Here is a 26,347-nt window from a genome sequence, read left to right as displayed (position 1 = left end):
GCTACTGAATTGTACATTTAAAATATGAAATTTGGAAAGACCATCTAAAGCAATTGAGTTCTAGGAGCATTTAATAAGAATTCCAGAAAGTTGATTCTGGCCTGAAATGGGTCAGTAAGCTTAAACATTAAAAGGGCCCTTGAAACATCTAAATGTTTTGACCCTAAAGGAACACAATAAACATTTTAAATTGGAATTTAACAATTACTCTTCTGTATCTTTTTCTAATGTTGTTATATTTTCCTGTATTGTGCTTGTCAGCAAAACTATGAAGTTAACATAGCTAGTCATTTTTGGTATTTTACAAAGGAAAGGCTCACAGAAGATGCCTTTCTTAAGGTCATACAGTTAAAAGACATAGGAGCTCTCTTGGGTCCCAACACTGTTCTTACGAAATCATGATTTGTTAATTATATAATTATTTAATGAGCATCTCCTATGTGCTCAGCACTGGGAATATAATAAAGAACACAAGAAATTCCAGGTCCTTTCTCAGTGTATGGTTTAGAAGAATGGAGAGCCCCACAATTATCATACAGTATAACTAGGTAGGTTAGAGTTCAAAGGACTGTAGGAACACTTCAGAGGGGCCATTTAAACTATAGATAGCGTTCAGAAACACCTGCCGTCTGGTTCAGTTTAGACTTCTATAACTGTGTAAGCAAAACTTAAGCTTTTTATCTACTTTGGAAACCTGCTAATTTTCAAAGACCTCAGCCCTTCAGAGCCTCAAACCAGCCACTTCTAGCTGGTATTTGCAAACTTAACCAGCTTTGGAAAGAACCTGTGTTCCCCAGCTTTGAAAACAGATCTGCCAGTCTTCCTCACGGGCCTACTGGAGTCCAGGACGTGACAAAGTTCCTGAGGCAAGGTAGAAGCTGAATAAATGTTCAGTACGTGGGCTGAAGCTCTCCCAATCCAGCCCTCCTCCTGAACGGAAGCAGTTTTGCTTCTTTCTGCTGCATTACTTAACCTACACAGGGATTTCCTGGTATTTCTGTGGCCTGGGCATTGGTACTGTTAGTTTATTATGCTTTACCAAGTGAACATGAACATACTCTGGAAAAAAAGGTAAAGTTTTTATTTTTGTCCTAAAACATGGTATCTCAAACTTCTATAACTAGAAATGTTATGAGGAGCACACATAATCCTCTGGTAATGTTTTTTGAAGGATGGCATTGAAGTTATGGAAATATAGAACTGGCTATGTTTGGAGTACTTTATAAAGTTATGCAAGTTTTAGTTTTATAGGATCTTTTGGTAACATTCTTCAAGGGCAATTAAGTATTTGTTATTTAATCTTAACTTTCAGGTAAAGAAGATACCCCCTCATTACTCGGTCTCTGTGGATCTCTAACATCAGTGGCAAGTTACAAATCTCTAACAAGCCTCAAATCTAATGACTACCTTGCAAGTCCCACAACAGAGATGACGAGTCCAGGCCTAACTCCATCCTGAAAAATTTTATGTCAGAGCCAGAAGTTTTTATGTTGCAAATGTTCTATTTACATAAGTTTGACTGCTGGGAAAACCTTTGGAATTTTATATTGTTCTGGCACATGTCTGGAATCCTATTGCTTCTATTAGAGAATTCAGTCCACTCCATGTGCCCTTCTGAGAGAAAATGATCCTGCCATTTTAAGATTCTTATATTTGTCACTGAGGAAGTTTAAAAATGAATAAGCTTAAAAAACTTTTAAATATCCTCTAAATTAATAATCCATTGCAAATTGTGACGTAAATTTATTATTCAGCTGATTTTCATGTATTTAAATGTACCTTAATTGCCGGAGACTGAGTTCAAGGTTTTATTCCAGAGACAAAGCTAAGTATTTTCTTTTACTTTTATTCAGTGGTTATATTTTCTAAAAAATGACTTAATTTCATTTTTCATTCATTTCTTCCTAGGTTCTGATGTTTAAATGCCTTGTTTTTTGTATGAGGAGGAGGTTCTCAGCTGGTTTCATAGTGGCTTACTCACTTTTTCTTTAATAGTTATCATTTGGTACAACATTCCATTAACATTTTATAAAATTTGTAGGAATGTATCTTTAGGCCATTACTAAATTTGTCAGGGTCATAGGGAAAGTGTTTTACACCATTTTGGTAAAATGAATAAACTGTTTTCCCAAGATTTTCCTAAAAGGTTATTTAAAAATATCAAATATTCCTCAGTAGTTGGAAACATTTAAAAATGTAGAACAGATGTTGAAAAGTATTAGGAAAGACTTCGAGTCCCTGTAAGGATTTGAGAACCTTCAAGTAAGGATTACTAGAGTCTTATCATACTCCTCAATATGTCTGACATACAGTGCTGTTTTGTTCTCCCTTGTGCGCAACAATGAATCACGCCATGTTAATGTTAAAAACCGATGTTAATGTTCGAAATCCCTACACTTCTACAGGAAAAAAAAATTAGTTTCCTTTTTAAAAAAATTATGTGCTATAAAATCTTTTTGCAGTTTTGGAAATTTATAGATTTCATCCATCAAAATCCCACCATATTGAAAGAGAAAATGCCTGAAGTATATTTTCTATCATAAGTACTATGAGGAAAACATGACCAGTTGTGCCAAAGAAGTTTTATACATTGTTTACATGAAGAGGACACAATACTAAATGGGGACTTCATATGCTATTTTTGTTTGTTAATAAAACATTACATTTAAACTCAGTAGCTTGACATGTAGGAACAGTACAACAATTTATCAGAGGAGGCAAGAGTGCTGAACATACTACATCATTCTTTGTATTAGAAATGCAGGAGTGTGGTGGTTCTCTGCAAGATTTAGGAGCTTTATTCTCATAATTTGGAATTTAAGATAATAAATAATAAGAATGCCAGTCTTATAGGGAAGTTCAAATGAAGTCATTTCAGGGACAAAGGAGGCCTGGAAGCCATTAAAATAAGTTATCCTAGAAGTACCAGAACATACTCAAGAGTTTTTACTCCTTTAGGTTAAGGCTTTAGTACTTGTAAAAATGCAAATATTCTTGAAAAATGGTACCTTTAACAATTTAGTGGTACCTCCTCTTAATTCTATACACCTTATTATGAGTGAGGTACCCGAAGCAATTATTGAGCATGGGAATGGAAGGAAGATAAAAAATGAGGACAGTGAAAACCCTGGGAGCAGGAAGAAGGAAAATGGCTAAGGAGAGGAACTTGAAAATTCTTAGGTTGGCCTTAAGCTCTATTGCTGCCTTCCTAAAAAACGATCAGAATGTTCCAAATGCTTTATCCACGGTCCACTCTCAACTGATATTTATTGTTCCTCAGTAATTTAAAAAAATCATTGTTAAATTTTTTCCATACATTTTTATAATAGAGGAAGGAAATTCAAGATTCCATAATTGATCACATTTTCCAGATTTGTCTAATGCATACAGTAACTTGTGCATCTTAACATGCTGCTATATGCAGATTTAAACATGACATCTGAGGATCATGACTTTTCCTCCTTTCTTGGAGCTCCTGGTATAAAATTCATCTGCTAATGTGAATTCAGGTTTCTATACAGTTCATTTCACACTAGTTATACATGTAGTTAATGTTTGCATGAGGAAACAATGTATGTCTCAATCTTTAATTTTAGGTGGTGGTGTTTACTGTTTACACACCCTACCCAAAACAGAATGCTGAATTATATGCTAATAATTCCATGTGTATTTTGTTGCCTTGATGTACTATACTTGTTGCATGTATATTAAAAGTTTTGTACCATGCATTAGTGGTTATATTTTTTCCTTCAAGACAAGTTATTGGATTCAAGTTGTACACTGAACTTTGTTTTAGCAACTATGGTAAGTGTATATTACTCAGCACTAAAATACTAATATGACAAAAAGTTTTAGAGAAATCTTTATTTCAACTCAAATTAAATACCTTTTATTTAAAAAAATAACATGATCTGCTTTATAATACATAGTATCTGTTGAAATGGTACAATACAGGTAGTGATTTTGGTAGTGCTAATAACATAATTATGTAAGAGCCATGTTTGTTTTCTCACCATAAAATGGAAACATCATCATCTTCCCAGCACCTATGATGGCATCAAGGTGATGTCAGCATTGAATGAAATGATATAAACTAAGTTTTTATTTAAGTCATCTTTATTAGATTTACACACAAGTTTTCAAGTGATTGATTAAAAGTGTGTCTCAAATTTAGAACTTAGGGAAATTCTTTGTCAAAGTTCCTACTGTTAGGTAAGATCTCCAGTTTTGATCAGCAAATACGATGGATTACTTCTGAAATGTCACACAACTGCTTTGAACATCAGAGCTCTTAAATATTTTTTAATTGGTTCCCCTTGTTCTTCTGGAAGTGAAGCAGCTTCTATTTAGTTTTAGAATTAGTCCTTTTTAACTGATAGGAAGGGGCCGATAAAAATCACATCAATGTCCTTATGGTCCCTTTTCAAAGTCTATTCTGGTCCAAACCAATCCTTATTATGTAAGTCCCCATTTCCTATAGCACTGTTTATTTCTCTAAAACCCAAATGAAGCCAAAATTTCACTACATAAAACTCAGCCTTACTACAGGTGACACATTCTGGTGTGTGCTGTGCTCAACTATGCTACCTTCTTTTCTTTTCAGTTAAAATAACTGCTGGTCTTGGGGGGGTAAAAAAAAAACAAACAAACCAAGAACAACCACTCGATAATTATTAGACCTGTACCAAAAATACTTGCTTGGTTTCCAGTTGCCTTCCTGTTTTTCCTTCCCGGGACTGAATTCCATTGCCTGATTGAGACTCCCACCTCCAGGTACGTTTGTCTTAATTTTTTTTTTTTTTAAAGATTTTATTTATTTATTTGACAGAGAGAGATCACAAGTAGACAGAGAGGCAGGCAGAGAGAGAGAGAGAGGGAAGCAGGCCCCCTGCTGAGCAGAGAGCCCGATGCGGGACTCGATCCCAGGACCCTGAGATCATGACCTGAGCCGAAGGCAGCGGCCTAACCCACTGAGCCACCCAGGTGCCCCCCGTTTGTCTTAATCTTAAAAGCATTTCCTGACACTCCCTCTCTGCCCCCAAGCTCAGTGGAGAAATGCTCTGCGTCCTCATCATCCCCATCACTCCCTTTGCAGCCCTCTGTCAATCAGTAGCTCTGCTTCTATTTATAGCCTGTATCTGAAGCACTTCTACTCTCATGTGCTTCTTAAACTGCCAACCACGTAAAAAATCTGAGGAAATGTTAAATGATAGGTTAAAATTTATTTAAAAAGTTCATTTTGGAAAAAAATTAAAACCTGAAACACGGAACTTTCCCATATCCCTGGAATTCATGCTCCAGAAGGAGGGAAGAATTTAAAGGAGTCATGTAGTTAAATAAGTATACCGAATAGTTTCCTAGAAATGAAAATTTAACTTCATATCTATTATTTCAAAAGTCAAATGTGTGTTGTATGGAAGGTGGCAAACATGTAATACTTGAACTTCTTTTTAAAAAATGTACACACACCTAAGAAAGTAAATGTATTTGTTGGAAAACTTCGCATAGATTGAAACTATTTGCTTTCAGAAACATTACCAAGAATATAATCTCTTGTCAAGTGCTTTTTAGTGGCTATTTTTTGTTAAAATTAAAATTAAATTCAATTAAAATTATATAAGTATAAAGTATAAATATATAAGTATAAAGAAAGCTTCAATTCACCCTTTTTATCCAGATACATGGCTGTAATATGTACTAGAAAAGCTACTAGGGAATTAAATTTATTTTAGGTATAAATGGGAAGAATTTTCCATAAGTATAGTCTGTTTTGGGGGAGGGAGGGCAGTGGGAATTTCTCTACTGGTATTTTTATTAAGCTGAAATACATGACTGCTTCTTAATAATTATAAATTTTTCTACCAGTTACCAAAAAGAAACATAACAGGACAAAAGTAAACTTAAATTTAATACCGTTAAGCAGCAGTGTTCAAGATAAACTTTCTTATATAAAGTACATCATTAACATAATTTTATTTGAAAATATTCAGCTTGAAGCACAGTGATAATTTTAAGAAAGCATAAAATATTTTAATGAAAATGTAAGTTAAAGTCAAACATTTATGATTTTATAGATATGAATGTTGCAAAACTTAAGGTAAATGAACACAGGATAAAGTAAACAAGATTACAAACCCTATATATTTTATTTCTGATGAAACATATGAACTCTTTTCTACTAAAATATAAAATACATAATTCCTCTACCAACACTAGAGATCTGTCACCTACCTATACTATTCTATTTTAGGGGAAAAAAAAATACTTCACATTTCAAAGCATATACATAGACTGCAATAAAGTGCTTTTTCTTATGGGATATAGATCCTGAGAAAATTTTTTTAAAAATTATTTTTGTGCTGCCGTTGTAGCTTTGTTTCATTCCTATAGCCACAAGCTACATTATTGAGGCATTAGCCTGTATTGACTAAAAGCTATTTCTTCAGGGAAACGGCTGCCTATTTAGTCTCTTGATGTAGCATACTAACATGAGATGTATAAAATCAAGGGACATTTTGGAAGTATTTTGTGGCTTATATTGTATTCATCTCAGTGTTGTTAGAAGAAGACAATACAAGTGACCTCAAGAGCTCCACAAACAGTGATACCTGAATTCCAAGATGGCTGAAACCCGAGGCCCTTCCCTGGCTGAAACATTATTTTTACCATGCTAAATATAATGTGGTTTTTTCCCACTGTACACCCAAGATTCACTGTGCCAAACATTTAAGACAATCAGTAAAGACTCCTTCTCTCTTGCAGAAACAGTAGATAATAGAGTTTTTAGTCACCAAAAATATTTTTATCACATAAACAGTTACATTCTGGTTCATAAAGATAAAATAGCCATTACCTTTGGGTGAAGAAATCCTAATATGGGTGAAGCCTTAAAACGGCAATGGGAGGTATAAAACAAAAACAAAACTTGAATTAAAGTATCTAATAGGTAATTAGGTAAACGTGATTAACGTTATTTAAAGACTGCCATCTATTATGTACTTTGTTGGAATACTTAAGTATCTGTGTGCATGATTTAAGAGTGTATGAAGGAAGGGCATTTTTCTTCTAGACTCTGCACATCATTCAGCACACAATTCAAACTGTTCTGATCTATGTGACACATTCCCAGTGACAATATACCGAAATCTAGAATATCAAACTCTCCAAGAGATTTTCACTTTCAGTGCTAAGGAGTAATTTTTCTCTTCTTTACAGGAACACTTAATGATTGTGATTTCTGGAATACCTTCCTTTTTCAATATCTCAAAAATCAGCATAACAAAATTTACTTTAAAATTAGGGTTATGATTCAGAGGCAAAGTAGAAATTACTGCTCATTTAAATTATAAGAAATACATAAAATCATTTTGAGATAATGGTGAAAGAGTTCTTGCCTAAGTCTCCATCTTATTACTTGACTTTGGTTATTATTTCCAGTTGAAACAGCATCACTAGTATTGCTGTCTTCGAGCATTTTGCTTCTGGAAAAAAGCCTTCCCAAATTCATAGGTACTGATCATAATGGCACAAGCAGGAGCAATTTTAATTAAACGGGGAATGAGGCCTGAAAAGAGAATAGAAAAAAATCAGTACAAATTTTACTTTACGTTTAAAAAATTTAAGTTTTTAAAATGATTTTATTCATTTGACATAGCAAGAGAGCACAAGCAGGGGAAGGGACAGAGGGAGAAGCAGACTCCCCATGAGCAGGGAGCCTGGCATGGGACTCTATTTGGGGACCCTGGGATCATGACCTGAGCTGAAGGCAGATGCTTAACTGACTGAGCCACCCAAATGCCCCTAATATGTTCACTTTAACATCATCAATGTGTTTTCATAAATAGGGAATGTTTTCAATAATTTCCTGCTGAAGGTTAATTTAGGAAGATGACAGATGTCAAAGTTATCATTTTATTCAACAATTTGATAAAGCAAGTATTTTTACCTGTAAATAATCCTGCAAATCCATTCTTAGCAACAATATTCTTCATGATAGTCCAGGTTGACATAGGCAAAGGTATAGAAACTAAATGTTAAAATAAAGAAATGATACATTATAGATTACCATTTAATAAATTCTAATATACAAATACACATAAAAATGTTTATGGCCTTTGGTGTGTATAATCATTATAATAAGAACAAATCTATTTACCTAAATTTCAAACTTTAACAGTTGAAATCCTTAAAAAGAAAAATTAGAAAAAGATGATAACCTTAAGGTATAGAGGACTGGATATAATCGAGGAGGAATATACAGATGGATTCTATGAATTAAGTTTCTTAAGCTTGGTAGTGGGTCATATCCTTTACACGTATTTCCCTGCCTTAAACATCTTTCATAATGAAAAATTTAGAAGATGTGTAAAAATCTTCATGGGGTTCCCAAAGCCAAACAAGCCCTGATAACCATTTTTCATGACATTTTTATTGTATACATTTTAAAAAGTGTTTTTTTCCCAAGAAGTTCTGAAAAGAATAGCTTGTTCTCCCTAGGGAGGTCTGTCTGCCTTTATTAAAACCATTCTGAATAGATGTACCAGTCTTTTTTTTTTTTAAGATTATTTATTTGACAGAGGGCACAAGCAGGGGGAGCAGCAGGGAGAGGGAGCAGCAGACTCCCCTCTGAGCAGGGAGCCCGATGCAGGACTCAATCCCAGGACCCTGGGATCATGACCTGAGCCAAGGGCAGACATGTAACTGACTGAGCCACCCAGGTGCCCCTAGATGTGCCAGTCTTGATAAAAATTACATTAGTTTTGTCTCTTCCAAAGGGTAGATGAAGCCTTTTTTAAAATCAAAATTTTGTATTTTTATAAAATTTGATTAAAAAATAATATTTCAAACTCTACAGTCACTAGAAGTACAGTTATAAAAAATGCACACACTTCACTTGGCATCTGCAACAGTTAATTAACAGTAACGTCTCTCTTATTTGCAACCATTTAAAAATCTGAAAGTAAAAACTTTTTTTTTTTAAAACAACAAAGATGTCACTGAGATTTAAACATACAGCTACGAATGAGCTATTCATGCACGAAGTTTACTTATCTTCATTTTACACAATGATTCTAAGCAGCTGGGTTAATTAGCCCACAGATTACTAGATGCAGTAGGTAAAAAAAAAAAGTCTGCTAAGAAGCAGGCACACTACCGAATGAACACTGTTGACAGCTGACACACCGAGGCTGTCAAAGTCTTGGTTTGATATCAGCTGGATGAGGGGCAAACACTGGTATGGCATCCTCATTAGCTGCTCAGAGCTGCATTCTAAGACTACGACAGTCCATGTGAACGTGGATGACAACAACTCTGAGTCATTCAGGAGGATTAAAGCATGTATTATTAAGCATGCCCAGGGGAAAAAAAGGAGAAGGCTAGAGAAAGAGAGCTTTCAAAATGGCTTTTTAGAATTTCACCCTTAGTGGAATGGGCTCATTATTTCAAATCTCATTTAGAGAAATATCAGATTCTCTGTGAAGATAAATGGGGCTTTGCATTTATTTAGGAAGCCATATTATGATCAATATAAATACTACAAATATAAAGATAACAACTATAGCAATCCGACAGGAAGGATACATTTTTGAAACCAAGAACAAAGTATTTATGAAAAAATACAACTTTCTAAAGTCAATGACCAAAATTTTATATTACAAGTCAGCAACTTCATGTTTAAATTACTCCAATTAAATTTTGGAAACACCTAGTGAAAGAAAGGAAGCCAAGTAGCCAGGTATTTCTGATCTTGAAGGATTCATGCCCCAAAGTGGTCCCTATTGAAACAGCAGCATGCACTTACTGCAGAAGAGAATGGACGGAAAGCGTTGTAACTGAAGGTAAGCCTCATTCACACTCTAATGGAATCTCTGAAGTATCCTGCCAAGTTCCAACCCTCTAGAGTTATTCCTAGAAACACTCATTTACTGACCATCCACACTTATCACATCTTAGCAACTATACAGCAAATATATTCCTTCTCGGTGTCCTCCTTCCTCTCTCCTGAGAGGTAACCACTCTCTTGTGTTTCTTTTTTCCTTTACCTTTCTCATGCTTGTGTTTAAACTTTCACTACATCTGAACACATCCATAAATAACATATACTCTAGCTTTTCATGCTCTTAAACTTTGTATAAATGCTAGCACACTGTACATTTGTAATGTGCTTTTTAGGATTATCTGTATGGCCAAGAGCAGGTGTATCTGATTTATTTTAATTGCTGTGTGTTATTGCATTACATGGATTATCACAGTTTACCTGCTTCCTGGCCAGGGCCTATTTCAGTGCTTTCTAACTTTTGAGATTAAGAATCCTTAAGTGAGTATCCTTGTACAGGTGAGACGTTTTTCTAGGGCACATACCGAAGGTGAAACTGCTTGTTCAAAGAGCCTTTTTGAGATTGCCAGATTATTTTCCAAACTTGGACTCTCACCTGCTGGGCAGGAGCATTCCCACGGCTCCATGTTCTCCCCCAAAACCTGGCACAGATAAAATGTCCTCTTGCTGCCCTTCTGGTTGGCACTGTCCTCATGACTACTAAGACTGAGCTTTTCTTCACAAGTCTGTCACATATAACCATTTTTTAATGGTTTTAAAGTTTCTGTTGAAGTATTTTAAAATACTGAATATGCTCACAGAAAAAGAAGTTTAACTGGAACTGTCAAAAACCGGTGGATATGAGCCAGTTTCAAAAGCTGAAAGGTGACATTAAATTTTTTTAAATTGTAAATGATGGACTCATAGTGAGGAAAAAGTTACCTCTATTTTGAAATGTCGGACTCACTACAACCTACTATGCTTCTTTTCCATTATATTATGATGTGTTTGAGGGCCTGGAGACGGCCTCACTTGTCTGTAGAGACCAGCATGGTGCACTCGAATCAGGAGTCAGCTAATGGATGGGAGACACAGTCGAGGAGTGCTTCTACAGAGATAACATTCTTACAAGGAACGCAGCATCATTCTCTACAGAACACTTACTCTTCTTTTTGCTTAGAGATAATGGATTCAGTGTAGCTGAGCTAGAGTGGAGAAAGCCACTTCTAAAGGGAGCTGATTTACCTCTTCAGTGGGGATAAATAATATAAAAATGAGAAAAAATACGGGCTGTTTATCATTCACATCAGAAGAAGCATGTCTTACTAAATATGACTGGTTCGTAGCTGAAGCAGAGTAACCAGTAAAAGTGGCCAACAATAATCATATAAAATTAAGACCTAAGGCTTAAAGATTTCTCCTTTGAGCTTTATTGGAGAAACAGTAGAAAAAAAACAGTGATAGAGAGTTGAGTCTTGTGAAAGAAGATGCTTCCCTGATGCCCATCTCAAGGAGGATGTACAGTCATTATCATGTAGAGAACACGTGCAGAATACAAAAGTTCGAGCCCCACCGTAGACCTATTGAGTGAGAGTCCACTGGGGGTGGTGCCCAGCTTCAACTGTCATTAAAAAGCACCCCAGGTGACTCCAAAGATTACTGACCCAAGTAAGTGGCTCTCAAACCTTAGCATCAGAATCTAACCGTAGAGTTTCCTGTCTTCTCCCTAACATCATGACCCTCGGCTCACGGCCGTAGTCATGAATCACACCACAGAATATTCCTACTACATTAAATACTTCATGTAATAGAGGAAGCAGGAATTCTGATGATTTGGAGGAGAGAATAAAACAAAATAATTTTGAACTATCCATGGAGAACAGATAGGACTTAGGCAGCTAGTAGGCTCCCACCCAAAACGGAAGTTGAAAAACACTGATAATAAACTTTGTTGACTTCCCCAGGTTTTAATTAGCTCTATTATGAGAATGGACTAGGACTTTGGAAAATCAAGACAAAGTAGTCACTAATATTCATGAGACTCAGTTGTCTGTAAGTGTTTCTTTCAATAATTATAATACCTATTTTACTTGTATGCAGAATATTCTGGTTAGTTAGAACAATTTATTAACATTAGAATAGATTAATCGATCACAGGATTCATATGATACCATTTTGTAATAGATACTTTCCAATGGGTTTGCCACACTTTTCTATAGATAATAAATAATGACAGAAGGACTCTAGTAGAAGCAACCAAGAGTGCACTTGTTCTAGAAGAAGTTACAGGTTATAAAGAGGTAAAAATAGGAGGAAAAAATGTATCAAAAGGAAGGGAAGCTCAAAAACATTAAGAAAAAGAATGAAATGTATACACATTGTAATGAAACAAAATACACCAAGAGAAAAAGGGTTCCCACTAAATTCCTATCCTTCACCCTAATTTGTCTAGATTTATTTGAAATAATGCTTATATAGTATGTCATCTTCTCTTTAGCAGGCATGAGACTTAACTGATGGCAGGCAAAATATATAGATTTTTAAATTTCTTAAGTTTTGGAGGTGGCTGAGAGTATTTTTTTTCCTCTGGGCATTCCATTCTAATAGTATATTAGTTTCGGTCAAAGCAGCAGAGGAAAAAAAAATTCTTATTTTTCTTATTTAAACAGTCCCAGCTGGAAAGAAAAATAAAAACAAGCATGGCATTTTGAGAAGATGTTTTAAATTAATTAAACTTACTTTTATGACTTTCATATATCCAAAGTTGAGTCTGCTTTTGTGTTTTTACCACATCAAATGGCAAAGTTGCAACAGCTGCAAACTGTCAAAAAGTAAAATTAATTTAAATCTACCTTTAAATTTTTTCTTAATATTTTTATATTCTTCTAAGTAGCACATTACTGAAGGACAAATACTGGGATCATAACTAAACTGAAACTTAAGATGAAGTCCGATACATTCAAAGAGTAGTTTTTATTAAAGAAAACAGGTAACATGTCCTATGTATTTCTCCCACAATTTAGACGTAAATAGTCTCAAAAAAGTTCCCCCACTTTCCTGAGGTCACACAACTACTAGTGGGAGAGTCAGAATTACACCCAGACAGACCACTCAGACTCCAAAACCAGACTTCACAATTTCTGATGCTCCTGCAAGTCCTATTATTCCTTTACTACACATGAAGGTATAATATGTATTTTAAAGCAGAATTTCTGAATTATATAGTAAGCACATAAAAATTTTCATATGTTAAAAATAGAATTAAAAAATTAAATTTACACGAACAAATCCTTTTTTGTAAAATGGGGTTTTTAAGTTTTGTTTTAATCTATTAGAGAGAGAGAGAGAGAGAGAGAGAGAAAGAAAGTATGAGCATAAGCAGGAGGAGCAGAGGGAGGAGATGCAGGCTTCCCATTGAGCAGGGAGCCTGATGTCGGGCTGGATCCCATGACCCTGAGATCATGACCTGAGCCGAAGCTGATGCTTAACCAACTGAGCCACCCAGGTGCCATCTTTATGGGTTTCACCATATTTATCAAATACAGTTACAACTGTTCACAAATCACACTTTAAAAAACATCTCAAAATCAATCTGATTATTTTCATAATGACTTAAGCAAAGAAGGTTTTTTGAAAGAATAGTTAAATTCCCTTAAGAATGTCTTTTAAGAAAGACAATTACCATATGATCTTCCTGATATGAGGAATTTGAGAGGCAACATGGGGGGTTTGGGGGGGTAGGAAAAGAATAAATGAAACAAGATGGGATCGGGAGGGAGTCAAACCTAAGAGACTCTTAATCTCACAAAACAAACTGAGGGTTGCCGGGGGAAGGTGGGTAGGGAGAGGGTGGTTGGGTTATGGACACTGGGGAAGGTATGTGCTATGGTGAGTGCTGTGAAGTGTGTAAACCTGGCAATTCATTGACCTGTATCCCTGGGGCTAATAGGCTAATAATACAATATATGTTACTAAAAAAATTAAAAAAAAAAAAAAAGAATGTCTCATAATGGGGGCACCTGGGTGGCTCAGTAGGTTAAGTGTCTACATTTAGCTCAAGTCATGATCCCAGGGTCCTAGGATAGAGTCCTGCATCAGGTTCCTGGCTCAGCAGGGAATCTGCTTCTTCCTCTCTCTGTGGTTCTACCCCTGCTTGTGTACTCTCTCTCCGACAAATAAACAAAATCTTTAAAAAAAGAAAAGAATGTCTCATAATATCTGACTTAACAGCCATGCAAAGTAAAAACTTTTACTTCCCTGTTCACATTTGACAATACACTCCTAAAATGCTCCCTGAAATCACTTACATTGTATTTCACGCCAACAATGCTGTTTTTTTTTTTTTTAAAGATTTTTATTTATTTATTTGACAGAGATCACAAGTAGGCAGAGAGGCAGGCAGAGAGAGAGAGGAAGCAGGCTCCCCGCTGAGCAGAGAGCCTGATGTGGGGCTCGATCCCAGGACTCTGGGATCATGACCCTAGCCAAAGGCAGAGGCTTTAGCCCACTGAGCCACCCAGGCGCCCTGCCAACAATGCTGTTTTAAGCTTCTGAACTGAAATGAGTTTCAAAGATCTCAGAAAAGGAAAAATAAATTACTATTTCTTTCTCTCCACAATCCAGCACATAGTAGCAAAAGGTAGTGACAAATGTTATATAAGCCTTTGACACTTTCAAAAATGATGCGGCTTAGGCTGTTCTGTTTTGTGACAGAAACCCTGAACATCACACTGATTTGCTTTTTCTGTTGCAGGGACAAGCTGTTATTTGAAAACAGTCAAAAGGCAGTGATGCTTTCTAGATCATTAAAAACTTTTAAAATATAAGTTTCTATGTTTAAGGAGAAATAGTGAAATAGAGAATTTTCTTTCCTATTACTGGAAAGCTGGGGCAACATCCTGAAGCTGTTATTCAACTTTTTAAAAAACTGTATTTATTTGAGAGAGAGCAAGAAGGCAGAGAGAGGGAAAAACAGTCTGCCCCCTGAGCAGGGAGCTGGATATGGGACTCGATCGCAGGTCTGGGATTATGACTTGAGCCAAAGGCAGACGCTTCACTGACTGAGCCACCCAGGCGCCCCACATTATTCAACTTTTAAAAAAGACATTAAACATTTATTTATAAGTACAAAATTAGTTTTGTAGTTCAACTGTTATGAGTTTCTATATATAAATAGTACTTGGTTTTTTTTAATTCATGCTGGATTGAGATACAAATTCAATACAGTTAAGTTACATTTAATCACCTCAAAAATAAGAAGGATAATGAAAACATTTTGCTGGTGTTTAACTACTTAAATTACTCAGAAAGTCACTGCTCTTTTGTCTCCAAAAGCTTATAAACCGCAAGGTTAATCTGAGAGACCCAGGTGTGGGAACACTCAGTCTAAGTTCTGAACTCAATCACAGTGGCTTCCCTAGCCCAGGGTTTCTGGTACAATTATTCCAGTATTTTCCTGCAGGTTTCTATCGCTTCACTATGTTCCTTCACTCTTGTTTTCATTCGGTTCTAGTAGGTCAGCGTCTCACTCTAGGTCATCACAAATTAATTTTGTAAGTTTGTGGAGATAAGAAAACTCTGTGGTCAAGATCATGATGATATGGATCTGCATAAAAGACCACTGCACACAGTTTTGCATTGTGTGGAGTGGGTACAGTTAACTCTCTACTACCTAAAAATAGTCATTTGAGATTCCTCCCTTCTGACTCTAATTTCTGTTAAGATTCTTTTAAGAAATACTTAGCCAAAATGTTCCCAAAGAAACAGGAATTAGCAGTAGAGGATGAAATTACTTCTACTCAGTCTGATTATACATGTGAAATGACACTCCATGAAATATTACCTAACCAGGTCTACTGGTATTAATTTAATGAAAAAAATAGACACATATTTGGTAAATAATAAAGACTAATTAAAATATTGTAACTATAATGATCTAACAAACCAAAAAATTTTCAGATAAAACGTAATAATTTATTTGTAATATAATAAAAACATAGACACAAAGTGCATTTTAAAATATTTAGTGGCTAGGGGGTGCCTGGGTGGCTCAGTCAGTGAAGCATCTGCCTTTAGCTCAGGTCATGATTACAGGGTCCTGGGATCAAGCCCAGAGTTGGGCTCCTTGCTCAGTGGGGAGTCTGCTTCTCCCTTTCCCCCTCTCCCAACTCATGCTTGCTCTCTCTCTCCCACTCTGAAATAAATAAAATCTTTAAAAAATAAAATAAATATTTAGTGGCTAATAAATTATTTCCTCAAAACAGGATAGTCAATACTTAGAAAATTTTTAAAGCACTGCAGCCAAAATGTGGTATCTCAATAGATATAAATGCTATTAATCTTTCATTCTGTTTCAATAAGACAATTATCATTATTCTGGAATATTAACAAGAAAAGAATATCAACTTACAGAACCAGACAATGCCCCTGAAGTAAAGTTGATCATAAATGTTGGTTCATATAAACCAGATTTTGTACAGAACCACTTCTTTAAAACTTCATAGTTATACCAGTACATTGCTATAAAAACAGAAAATGAAATGACACATAATTTAGAAGTGAAATGTGGACGTTAAATATATAAGGCTAAATAGTAAAGGAAAAGGGAAAGTCTAACCCTGACACACCCTACTTTCTGCTTGGACACACATACTAGGTGAGATTGAAAAAAAGAAAACAAAAGGGAATCAAGTTTTCAGAAATACTCTTAGCAGTCTTATAAACAAAAAACCCCTCTATACAACAGAAAAGTAGGACTTTAATTCCAAAACCTGACAAGGACAGTAGGAGAAAGTACAACTACAGTTCAATCTCATTCATTAACACAGGCATAAAAATTCTTAAAAAAAAAAAAAAAAAAAGGGAACCAAACCCAGAAGTATTTCATAGAAGATTGTATACTATGACTAAATTGGGTTATCAAAAGAGGAATGCAAAGGTAGTAAATGTAACAAACCCTTTAAATGCCAAACACCAGGGCACCTGGGTGGCTCAGTGGGTTAAAGCCTCTGTCTTTAGCTCAGGTCATGATCCCAGGGTCCTGTCGAGCCCCGCATTGGGCTCTCTGCTCAGCGGGAGCCTGCTTCCCCTTCTCTCTCTCTCTGCCTACTTGTGATCTCTGTTTGTCAAATAAATAAATAAAATCTGTCAAATAAATAAAATAAGTTAAAAAAAAAATAAATGCCAAACACCACATTAAAAGAACTATTGGATCATCTAAAACTGATGGAAAAGCATTTCATAAAATTCAACCCATTTTCACTTTTAAAGCAAAGCAATTTCTTGGAAACCTTGGGATAAAAGGAAATTTATTTATTTATTTATTTATTTTTAAAAAAGGAATTTGTTTATTGAGGGCAAGAGGATGCAAACAATATAGAAGTCAAAAGCTTATCTGACTTTTCTTTCTCTGCTTCTCAAATGGGGGTTAGATTTTATTTGTACATTTTCTGAGGGTCCCCAACTGCCAATGGAATCCTTTATACAGGGGGAAAGCTGTGGGACAGATTCCTTAAGAGACCCTTCGGGAGAAGGAAATTTCTTTAACTAGAAAAAAAATGTACATCAAGAACACTTAACAAAAGTAATTGATGGTGAAACAACAGAATTATTTCCTTTAGAATGAGAAAAATGATAGGGATGCAACATCATTGCTATTATTCAAAACTGTCATAGGAAGCATAGTTAGAAAAAAAAAAAAGCTCTGTTGATTAAAAATGAAGAGACAAACAGTTATAATTTACTTATGTATGTCTATACAGAAAATCCAAAAGATAGGCAAAGTGAAATAATAGTCTTAAAAGTAGCTGAATATTATATATAATCTAACACAGGCAAATTAATTTTAACACTGCCTAAGATTTGGAATTTTTATTTTAATAGAGCTTTTAAAATAGCTACCAAAATTGGAAGTGGGTAAAACTATAAATAAATCTTAAAAAAAAGGGTTATATATAATATTTATGGAGAAAAATTTAAAATTCTACTAACACACTTTGAAGAAGAATTCTATAATAGAGAGAGATGACATTCCTAAGAGGAAAAATAAGGTACCAAGATTTTTAATAATGCACTAGTAATTTAGACAACACTGCAGTATCAGCACAGGCTCAGACAAACTGGCCAAGGGAACAGATGCATGCACACATGAAGCTCTGATGTGACAGGTGACAGTGCAAATCCCCGGAGCAAGTATGGTGTATCAATAAATGATGCTGGGATAACCATCTAGCCATATGAGGGGGGAATAAAGCTGAATATTTATCTCAGTTCTTAAGTGCAAATCAATTATGGATAAATGAATGGCCAAAGAAACAGTGCTCAACCTCATCAATAAATATAAGTTAAAGTGAGATACCACTTTAAGTTACTACAGAAACAAAACTTAAGAACTTTGACACTAAAAGTACTGATGAGGGTATGAAATGAAGGAACAGGAAGCTGGTAGATGTATTAATCTATACAATCACTTTAAAGATTTTATTTTTATTTTATTTATTTGACAGAGAGAGAGAGAGATCACAAGTAGGCAGAGAGGCAGGCAGAGAGAGGAGGAAGCAGGCTCACTGCTGAGCAGAGAGCCCAATGCGGGGCTCGATCCCAGGACCCTGAGATCATGACCTGAGCCGAAGGCAGAGGCTTAACCCACTGAGCCACCCAGGCGCCCCTATACAATCACTTTAGAAAAGAACCTGACATGTAATAATTAAAATGTAAATACTTATATGAACTAGCAAATCGAATACTAGAGAAATCCTTGTATGTGTCCACCAAGAATCTGTTAAATATATTCAAAATAGCACTTACTTGTTTACTAATAAACAAGAGTGAAAATGAAAACAAAAAAGTTTCACATAAAAATAAAAACAAGTCTTAAGATTTTTTAGTAAAATAAGCATTTTTTAAAGCTCAAAAATAGGCAAAACTAAGTAACATATTGTTTGGCAATAACATATGTGGTAAAACTATTTTTTAAAAATCAAATGAATAATATAATCCAGTATAGTGATTACCATTGGAGATAGGACAGTGGAGGCGAATATATGTGATTTCATGATTTAAAAAACTACAGTGTTCTAGTTCAGAGACTGAATGGTGACTTCACAAGTGTTCATTTCATTAGAATACTTCATAATGTATACTACATTATTTCTTATGTATCAAACATCAAATAATTAAAATAAAGACAAATAATTGGCCTAGGAATCTGTATTTTTAAATCATGTACCTAAACACAAAAGGCTGAAGAGAAATACTAATGGAAAGGGCAAGATGCATAGATGCATAGAGATGTGAAGAGAGCACAAGAAAAGGATTAATTGCAGGGAAAAAGAAGGAGGAACTTTGAAGCATGCACATTTTATAAGCTATTTGTTAGTTTTGTACTTCTTTTTCATGATTTTCTCCCTCTCCACAATTCAATAATTAGCACAATCTCCTATCTGATTTATAATAGTGTTTTAGTAGAAGTCAACATAGTTCACAAGTGCTCTTAAACATATTTTATATTTTGATTTGTGGTAGTTCACTTACCTTAGTAATTATTGCACTTAGGGTAATGTTAAAGGTAGTCTGTTTTAGCTAATGTGATTATAATAGTATCTTTAAAAAAAAAAATGAAACAGAAGGAAAACAGAAAGTCAGGCTTGAATTAGAAACTACTCGTCCAATAAAGACTCATGATGGTTAATCCTAGGTTTATTTTATAATAATTTAAAATTTTAATTTCCGGCTAGTTCAATTTAATAAAATACAGAAAATCTGTAAATTGTATATGCGGATTCTACTGAACAGATGATTTAGAGGAGATTTTCTCCTGGAAAAAGAAATAGCCAGGTAGGCTTATACTTTATTTTTCAAATTTCCAAAGTATAAAGTATCTAGTACATAAATAGTTTAATATTCATCAAATGAGTTCCCTGCTGTCATGTATAAGCTTGTAATAATTTTAAATTACAAATCCATGAATTTGATATGATTCCATCAGCATACTGTATTTTATAAAGTGAAACTTCTTACTCAAATAAATGAAGAGTGGAATAATGGAATAATAGATCTTGGAAATGCACCCATACTGTTACTGAAGAAGTTTTTAGCTCTGTGACATTGATCAAACAAATTAACCTCTCTGTGACTCTTATAACAAATTGGTAACAGAAATATTTCCTATCCCATAACATTATTATAAAATTTTTTAAATTAAGAAACCTATTGGGTACTTAGTGAAAGCAAGGAAAAAGTGTTCTCTATCATGCAACAAACATTTGCTTATAAAACTCAAAATTAGTGTATTAGTGTATTAATACATTGTAATTAGAATATTTGTATTATATCTTATACAGCACTATAGGTAAGCTAATATTAGTGGAGAAAAATTAATCATGTATACTTCACATTAAATATATCCAATTGAAATATTAAAACAAAAATAGTTTATATAAATAAAACTATTGCAAAAAAAAAAAAAAAAAAAGACACATAATGATCTGAGAGCCCAACATTGATCTAGGAGTTGGTGGTCACTGAAGAAGATAACTTACCTTTAGCCTAAAAGGACTTGAAATTTACTTAATTTAAAAGTGATATATATAATGAACCATTGAACACTATATCAAAAACTAATGATGTATAATATGTTGGCTAACTGAAGTAAACAAAAAAAAATAGAAGTGATATATGCATAAGACACCACCACCTAAAATTTAACAGATACTAAGAGAATTCCTACCTGAAAATGGTACATCTCTAAGAACAGTAGGAGCCCAGCCCCTCCAAAGGGAAATCCAACCATCTTCAGACACCTTCTTGCTGACAAATTGATGCAATTCTTTGTAAGAAAACTTCTTAGATTGCATCTTGGTTCTAATCAATTCTAATGGACTTATCACAGTTACTGCACCAACTAATACAAATAAGCAAATATAAGAAAACAAAAACAAAGCCATGTACTACACAAACACACATGCAAAAATATTTCATGCATTTTATATAAATAACTTTCATTCTGAAATGTCTGCAAACTTTAAAATCAAATATCTAATGATGCCAACTTATTGGTGCACATTTTTTTTCCTTGATAAAGATATTTCTTAAAAGCCTGTTTTTAGGGGCGCCTGGGTGGCTCAGTGGGTTAAACCTCTGCCTTCGGCTCAGGTCATGATCCCAGGGTCCTGGGATGGAGCCCCGCATTGGGCTCTCTGCTCAGCGGGGAGCCTGCTTCCCCCTCTCCCTCTCTTGCCTGCCTCTCTGCCTACTTGTGATCTCTCTCTCTGTCAAATAAACAAATAAAATCTTAAAAAAAAAAAAAAAAAGCCTGTTTTCATATAACTCCCTCTCTGGTTCCAACTCTTCTTTAAGATCTTATTTTTTTTTTTTAGTAATCTCTACACCCAACATGGGACTCAAACTCACAACCCCCAAATCAAGAGTCATGTGCTCCACTGAGCCAACCAGGTATCCTTGGTTTCAACTCATGAGCGGTTCCAGAAATATTACACATCAATTAAACTACTACTCCCACAGCACAGAGAAAAGTATCTTTCTGCACAGGGTAAATCTCCTTCTGATTAAACTCTGAATCCCAGAGTCTATAAAGGAAAATGATTCAGGACTTGGGCATCAATATGACATCAACTTGACATCTGATGTCATTCTAAAATCTAGAATCTAAACTCTCTGTCCAAGATTCAACAGGGATGGGTTGATCACATCTTATTCTGATGGCAATCACTACAAACTATATGACTTCTAGAGTATAGATATTAACAAATTAGTACAAACTACAATACTCTGCATTTTATACAAAATTATCTGTGACTGTCAAAATTTTAAAAGAAGCTTTAAACAGAAATCAAAATGAAAATATAGTAAGTTTATTACTTACATCTGGCAACAATTCCGGCAATAATTGGTATATGACTTTCATTTTCTCCTAATTTTGATCTCAGAAGAGCAGATAATTGATCATAGCAGGTAAAATAAATAACTGTGGCAGGAACTGCCATAACTCTGTTTGAAACACACCAACAAAAAGATTTATACAAAACTGTCACACGGCTTAAATGTATTATTACTAAATATAAGCTAAAATCCTTATATATAAGCTGAAAACCGTAATGAGGGGCACCTGGGTGGCTCAGTGGGTTGAGCCTCTGCCTTCGGCTCAGGTCATGATCCCAGGGTTCTGGGATCGAGCCCCGCATCGGGCTCTCTGCTTAGCAGGGAGCCTGCTTCCCTCTCTCTCTCTGCCTGCCTCTCTGTCTACCTGTGATCTCGGTCTGTCAAATACATAAATAAAATCTTAAAAAAAAAAAAAAGAAAGAAAGAAAGAAAAAAGAAAACTGTAATGAACCGGCCAACAAGACGGATTTTTCTTTTATCTTAAAATTATTAGTGTTTAACTTAGCAGGCAAAAAAAAGATGTACAATAGGTATTTGCCCTACAGAAGTTTAGATTTTAGCTATGAAGATAAGTCACAGAGCACTTGCTCAGGTCATAAATAGGAAAAGACTAAAGAGGACACTCCTCTACCTCCTTGATTTGTTCTATTGTTTCTGGTCTCCCAAGAATCTTCCTTCCCAATTACATTCACTGTAACATGAAAATCCCTGAAGTAAAAAATACAAGAACATTCGTAAAATATTTTTGAACTACGGACCAGTATCATACCTGCTTTTATCTAGAAATAAATTACAATTAATGTTGCAGAATTATATATATGTAGCTTTGAAGAAATTCCAATGACATATTCTTGCAAGTGAAATTATCAAAAGGGAATTATTATTATTATTTTTTAAAAGATTTTATTTATTTGACAGACAGAGATCACAAGTAGGCAGAGAGGCAGGCAGAGAGAGGAAGAAGCAGGATCTCCGTTGAGCAGAGAGCCCGATGCGGGGCTCGATCACAGGACCTTGGGATCATGACCTGAGCCCAAGGCAGAGGCTTTAACCCACTGAGCCACCCATGCGCCTCTCAAAAGGGTTAATAAAATCAAACACAAAGTTGCAGGTACTCTCATGTTACATGTATTAACATAACAAGAAACCAGTTTACATTTATGGTCTAAGGGACATTCACAGACCATACATTGAAATGTCTAATGTTCCATAGTGAAGTTTGATAATGAGAATTTAGAAATAGAACAGACTGCTGGTCTGGGATCAGCCACTAACTTTATAACCTTAGGCACTTTTTAAAATGTATGCGTCAGGGGCACCTGGGTGGCTCAGTCATTAAGTATCTGCCTTCAGCTCATGTCATGATCCCAGGGTCCTGAAATGGAACCCCGTAAGAGGCTCCCTGATCAGAGGGAAGCCTGCTTCTCCCTCTCCCACTCCCCCTGCTCATGTTCCCTCTCTCACACTCTCTCAGTCAAATAAGTAAAATTTTAAATAAAATGGATGAAAGAAAAAAAGAAAGTATGCCTGAAAGTGACTAATTCACTCCACAAAAAAAGATACATTAAAAAGAAATGAAGGAAAAAAATGTATTACTTGGGATTTTTACATTTAGCCTTACTAGTTTATCATATTAACTCAAACAATAGCTAGTTAGTAGAGAATTAAGATTATCCAGAAAAGGGAAAGTATGCATATCACAGTATCTCTTATTATAAAAGCCAAATAACACCAAGTTCTTAATTTCTGAAAATGAAAAAAAAAAAATTATGCTTGTGCACCAAAGACTGACTACAGCAGGCCTAGTTGCTCGTCTTCTTTATATTCAGGAGCGCCTTTTGCATGTTTTACCTTTGGTCAATTCCAAGGAATGCAGCCCTTGGAATATTCCCTACAATAAGGTATTTTCGGTATGTCTGGAGCACAAAATCAACTTGTCTAGGTTGTTTTGTACAAACGATGTGGCTTTTGGCAAACATTTGCTTTCTTTTTGGGGGTCTGGGTTTTGGTAATCGTGATTACAAAGAAAGAACTTGCCTGCCATCAATCCCCAATATAAGCCCCAGACTCTGTCATTCAAACACGTTTTCAGGTAGAAACACTTTGCATATGCCACTTTAATTCACTGCTGGAAGAATAAGCCTGTCCTATGGGATGTCCCCAGGGAAGGCTCTGGAAGTCTTATGCCTGCCTGGTCAGCTATTGTTGTGTCTTTGCCCTTCCTGATTCTGCTTTGTACATGAGTATAACCTTCTTTAGGTCCTCTGAGTCTTTCAAACAAATCATCAAATGTGTGGGTGGTTGTGGGACTCACAAAACAATGCTTCAGAAAATGAAAAAGCCCCAATATTAAAAATGTACAATTTTATCCAACTCTGCCAATTATAAGGCAAAACAAAACAGCAACCATTATTTAGTGAGAAAATACTAAATTGCAACTTACAAGGTAGGGGGAAGGCCACTCCACAGGGATTTAATACCCTCATTTCGAACAATTTTCAAAAAGGCATCCTAAAATTATAACAGGAAAAAGTAGTCAAAATATATCCCTGAACCTGATATATAAACTTTTTGATAAATAATTGGTACTTCTATTCTTTCAAGCATATATTTTCAAAATATGAGCTTCTCAGATTTATGTTCTACCCATTCTTTTTTTTTTTTAAATTAAGGAAATTTTCCTCAAGTTTTAAATATAAGTAAAACATTTCTGAATGATACTTTCTGCTTAGAGAATGAAATTTATGTTACTCAGCTACAGAGTATTCTACTTAGGGCTTAGATACCTAGTTTTAAAAGATTATTATAAAAAGGAAATTGAGTAATGGCAGAGAACTGGTCACATTAACTCTCCTGAACAACTACAGAGTCTGGGAAAATATTATTTAAACCCAGTACTTGAAATCTCTGGAAAGGAATCAAACTGCAGGTAAAAATCAGTAGGAAGTCTGTTGTTAAAAGACAAACAGCAATGAGTGAGATTTGCAAATTTGCAGCTTTTTTGCCTATAAAAGTGGCAAAGAACAACACATTTACTTGCTTGAGATGGCAGATACAGAATTCAGGCTGACAGAATATTCAGAAACTTAGGTAGGAAAAGGAGGCTCTACAGAAACCATAAGCCTCCAAGTTTGCATACAAAATCAGCCACCAAACTTGGCTCACCAATAAATTATGCAATCCCAGAGCATCACAACAAAGTCCTGCTCACCCCTCACCCCAACCCCCCCCATAAGACATCAGCTAAAGGCTGAGTGGAAATTTCAGCTGCAAACCAACACAGAGGAGCCTGACTTTGGAGTGTGAATCCAGCCAAAGTTAACTCCTCCTAGAACAAAATGGACTCTTTAGAAGAATATAAAAGAAATCCAGAGTTTTAAGAATGCATCATTCATAATGTCCACTATATAATCAAAATTCCTAAAACATAAAAAGAAACAAGAAAATGTGCCCATACATAAAAAAAAAGTAGTCAACAGAAACCAACACTGAAATTTCAGATACAATTAGCAAACAAGAACTCTAAAACAGCTATTAAATATTCAAAAACTTAAAAGATGATATGTAGCTAGTGAATGAACAAATGTGGCATTTCAGCACAGAAACAGTTACCATAAAAAACAGCCAAATGAAAATTCTAAACCTGAAATGAAAAATTCACTAAGTGGACTTAGCAGCAGAAAGGAAACAGCAAGTAGAGTGACTGAACGTAAACACAGATCTTCAGTCTGAAGGAGGAGGGGGAAAAAGAATGAGGAAAATGTAGAAGCTCAGGGACCTGATAGGAAACATCAAGTGGTAAAACAGATTTATTTGGAATCATAGAGGAAAAGAGAGAGAACAGGATAGGAAATAAAGGCCCCAAACTCGCCCAAATATGTGCAAGACATCAATTTACAGAGCCCCAAATCAGAAAAGATCCCAAGCAAAATAAAAACAGACAATGAAAACAGAAAAAGAAAAGCAAAATGGCAAAACACATCCAGAGAACAGATGGTACAAACGAAGGCTAACTTCTCATTAGACGTAGGGAAGGTCACAAGATAATATAAAGAATGACATGTTTAAGTTGAAGAATTTTGTATGCTGCCAAAACAGTTTCAAAATTATGGCAAAGACATTTCAGTACAACAAAAACTGAGAGAAAAACTGCCAAAATACCTGCATGAAAGAAATGCTGAAAAAAAGTTCTTCAGGAAAAAGGGCCATGATGCCAAATAGCAACTAAGATCTTCAAAAAAGGAAAGAAGTAAAGAAGAAATGGTAAATATACAGTTATATATGAAAAATTTATTTTCCCCCTTTCTCCTTTTAACTATTTTGAAAATATAAGACTCTTTAAATAAAAAATTCTAACAGTGAGTTGTAGAATTTGTAATGTACAAAGATGTACTATACATGCAGCCACAGCACAAAGAAAGAGGAAAGAATGAATCCTGTCAAGAACCATGAGGGGCCTAAGTACATGTACTTTACTTGAAAATTAACAAGTTAGCCTGCCATAGTATCATGAGAGCTGGTGGAAGACAAGAATCTCTGTAAAGGACAGTTTATTACTCAGAGGAACAGCAAGAGCCACAGTATCAGCATTTTCGTACCCATTTCCGGAGCCCCAATTTCCACAGGACTACA

General features: G+C 35.1%; 2 protein-coding genes across 9 annotated transcripts in view; one reads left to right on the top strand and one right to left on the bottom strand.

Moving 5' to 3' along the window:
• RUNDC3B (RUN domain containing 3B) overlaps positions 1-3,726 on the top strand; it is a 150,649-nt gene extending 146,923 nt beyond the window's left edge. For all 8 annotated transcript variants that reach the window (XM_032875967.1, XM_032875931.1, XM_032875941.1 and 5 more), the window contains one exon: positions 1,313-3,726. Coding sequence is in view for 7 of the 8 variants with exons in the window: in XM_032875931.1 (XP_032731822.1) it covers positions 1,313-1,458 (146 nt within the window). In the remaining variant the exon portion in view is untranslated. The remainder of the gene's footprint in view (positions 1-1,312) is intronic.
• A 3,525-nt stretch (positions 3,727-7,251) lies between these two features.
• SLC25A40 (solute carrier family 25 member 40) overlaps positions 7,252-26,347 on the bottom strand; it is a 54,378-nt gene continuing 35,282 nt past the window's right edge. Inside the window, exons 6-12 of the mRNA XM_032876006.1 lie at positions 24,159-24,226; positions 21,699-21,823; positions 20,544-20,717; positions 16,227-16,336; positions 12,557-12,638; positions 7,946-8,026; positions 7,252-7,564 (exon numbers count right to left, since the gene is read on the bottom strand). Coding sequence (XP_032731897.1) covers positions 7,452-7,564; positions 7,946-8,026; positions 12,557-12,638; positions 16,227-16,336; positions 20,544-20,717; positions 21,699-21,823; positions 24,159-24,226 — 753 coding nt within the window. The 3' untranslated portion in view covers positions 7,252-7,451. The remainder of the gene's footprint in view (positions 7,565-7,945; positions 8,027-12,556; positions 12,639-16,226; positions 16,337-20,543; positions 20,718-21,698; positions 21,824-24,158; positions 24,227-26,347) is intronic.

The sequence above is a fragment of the Lontra canadensis genome, unplaced genomic scaffold (genome assembly GCF_010015895.1).
Source record: "Lontra canadensis isolate GAN:19392208 unplaced genomic scaffold, GSC_riverotter_1.0 scaffold2, whole genome shotgun sequence".
Classification (NCBI taxonomy): domain Eukaryota; kingdom Metazoa; phylum Chordata; class Mammalia; order Carnivora; family Mustelidae; genus Lontra; species Lontra canadensis.
The sequence above is the reverse complement of the archived record's forward strand: the minus strand, read 5'-3'. Positions and strand labels throughout refer to the sequence as shown.